General features: G+C 35.7%; 1 protein-coding gene across 1 annotated transcript; it reads left to right on the forward strand.

The window, feature by feature from the left end:
* The first annotated feature begins 501 nt into the window (after window positions 1-501).
* Window positions 502-3,061, forward strand: LOC117118933 (tripartite motif-containing protein 2-like). The gene has a single exon (XM_033263666.1). It carries the CDS (start codon window positions 502-504, stop codon window positions 2,659-2,661), a length of 2,160 nt encoding a protein of 719 aa, XP_033119557.1. The 3' UTR covers window positions 2,662-3,061.
* The last annotated feature ends 38 nt before the right edge of the window (window positions 3,062-3,099 follow it).

The raw sequence follows: 3,099 nt of genomic DNA on the forward strand, positions 1-3,099 counted from the left end.
ATCATCACCACCACAATTATCACTATCACCATAACCACTATCGCTGCAGCCACCATCACTATCACTATCTTCCCCATCATCACCATCGACATTATCATCATCATCACTAACCACCATTATCATCACCAATGTCACCACCATCACAATTATTATTCAATATTTTTTTTGTCAAGTGCCAGTCTCTCTTTGTAAATAGGACTTGCAGCATGGACTGCTACTGAGGGACCACACAGAGCCCAATGAAATTATATTAATTCAAATTATTAATGATTTACAGGGTTACCAAGATGGCGACAAGTTAATCAGTTTTTGGAAGATATTAGTTAGAAAGTCCTAACTTTATTAATTCTACTCCCACAGTTATCCAAACATTACGAGGGCATACTCTACAGGGCCAAAATGCTGAGTACCACTAGGAGTTCTACGGTATATATCAACAAAAGCCCCAGTAATATTATATTAACCATTTAAATTATTACTAATTTACAGAATTATATCAAGATGGCTACAAGTGAATTGAATCAGTTTCTGGAAGATATTGATGAGAAAGTCTTAGAGTGTGCCATATGCTTGAAGAGACTCCAGAATCCAAAATCTCTCAACTGCCTGCATAGTTTTTGTTTGGCCTGTCTGGAAGACTGGGTCAAGAAGAAGGGTAAGCTGACTTGTCCAACTTGCACAAAATCATTTCCCATTCCAGAAGGCGGGCTTCAGAAAATTCCACCAAACACATTTCTGAATAACTTGTTAGAAACCCATCAACGATATGATAAACCTGCTGGTGATCACATCACAAAATGTGTTTGTGGAAAAGCAGAAGAATACTATTGCCAGGATTGCAGACATTACTTGTGCTCTTCTTGCAGAGATTATCATAAAATGTTGCCAATTTCGGCAAATCACAAGCTACATGCAGTGGAGGATGTGCGCTCAATGACACCACAAGACTTTGCTTTGTTAAATCCTCCACTGTGTTCACTTCACTCTAAACCTTTCGAGTTGTACTGTCAAGATTGTAAAACTCCAATTTGCATTCATTGCACATTCATAAACCACAAAATGTGGGAAGGGAAGCACAAAACAATCAGCATATCAGATGCATTCCAAACATTTAAAGAAACTTCATCAACATTAGAAAAATCTGCCCAATGCTGCAAAGATAAGTTAGAAGAAGGCCTTGAAGCAGTTATTCAAACATCTACAAAATTAGATGAAAGTAGAAAGACAAGTTTGCAAGATATTGACAGGCTTGTGCAGGAAATGATTAAAACAATCATGAATAAAGGAGACGAAATGAAAAAAAATGTAGACATAATCTACAAACAGAAAAAGCAAGTAAATGATGTACAAATGGATGAATTGAAAACAATAATATCTGAAGTAAATACAAAATTAAGTTTTCTTAAGCAGTTATTAAAGAGTGATGAAGCAACAGCGATGCAATCAAGTGAAACAGTAATTAAAGCACTGGAGGACAGAGTCAATGAAATGCCCAAAACAGAGCCAAATGATAATGGGCAAATTTTATTTTTTGCAAACAAACACCACATTGCTTCTTTGCAGCAATGTGAGATTGGAAATGTAACACAATCAACAATAGATGGTCTTACATTAAAGGGAGTGGAATCTGTGACACAAGGTCAAGAAATTCTTGCCAAAATAATTAAAGCAGATAGATGTAATGTATTAGCAAATCAATTGAAGGCAACATGGACACATCCTACAGGAGAAATAAACATCTCTCAAGTTGACGAAGATGACTATGTAGATTATGTTGTGACAGGAAAATGTAACAGTCCAGGTGTTTGTAGACTTGATGTGAGTGTTGATGGCAAACCGATCAAGCAGTCACCAATGATAATCAAAGTAGAACCAGAAGGATTATTTAATACCATTAAATTATTCAAAAACAAGAATGATGATTGTAGAAGCCTAGTAAAATGTGAAGAGTGCTTGTTGGTTTCATGTCGGACTAATGAATTGTTCAAGTATATGCAATCAGGAGAATATATTGGTAAGGTTACACTACCACAAGATGTGAAAATATTTAAAATGTGCAAAATGAAGAATGGTAACATAGCAGTCAGTGACGAAGGCAACGGATGCATCACAATAGTTAAGATGAATGGTGAGGTGATCAAATCGATTGGTCAGAAAATATTGAAGGATCCAGCTGGGATCCATGTGGATGAAGCATCAAATACTGTGTATGCAGCTGATTGTAAATATAAATGTGTGTACATATTTGATATTGATAGTGGCCAGCTGATCAGAAAGTTAGCGTCACCAAACAATAAAATAGGAGTCATTGATGTTACCCTTACAAATCAAGGAAATATTCTTGCATTAGAAAGAAAAAGCAACTCTTGTGACAATGGATTATTACAATTTGATAATGAAGGAAGGTTGATGAAAGTGCTTGTCAAAGGTAATGAGCATGAGGCTTGGAGTTTTGAAGAGGTAGTAGTTGATGAGGATCACAATATCATTTTAGCAAGTTATGGAAAAATACAGCTTTTCAGTAGTGATGGAAATTTTATCAAAAGAATTGATAAACCAGCAGACAGAATCAAATATCCAAACGGATTATGCTTAATTTCGCAACATCCACGGAGAATTGCGGTGATAAATAATGACGCTATAAATTTATATAATTACTGATGTGTATTCAGTATTGGGTCCAGGAATTTTAAATATGTGGCCCAGGGAGGGACTTTGGATGGAGGGTATATACAACCTTAGTCCCACCATGGTTGAGAGGGGAGGTATACAAAAATATGATTATGAAATAAATGACAATATGATTATGACAATGGAGATTATGTTGTGACAGGAAAATGTAACAGTCCAGGTGTTTGTAGACTTGATGTGAGTTTTGATGGCAAATCGATCAAGCAGTCACCAATGATAATCAAAGTACAACCAGAAGGATTATTCAATACCATTAAATTATTCAAAGACAAGAATAATGAATACGGAAGCCTAGTAAAATGTGAAGAGTGCTTGTTGGTTTCATGTCGGACTAATGAAATGCTCAAGTATATGCAATCAGGAGAATATATTGGTAAGGTTACACTACCACAAGATGTGAAAATATTT

This window comes from Anneissia japonica, unplaced genomic scaffold (assembly GCF_011630105.1).
Source record: "Anneissia japonica isolate Jap-2015-1 unplaced genomic scaffold, ASM1163010v1 scaffold10840_len3070_cov156, whole genome shotgun sequence".
NCBI classification, from domain to species: Eukaryota; Metazoa; Echinodermata; class Crinoidea; order Comatulida; family Comatulidae; genus Anneissia; species Anneissia japonica.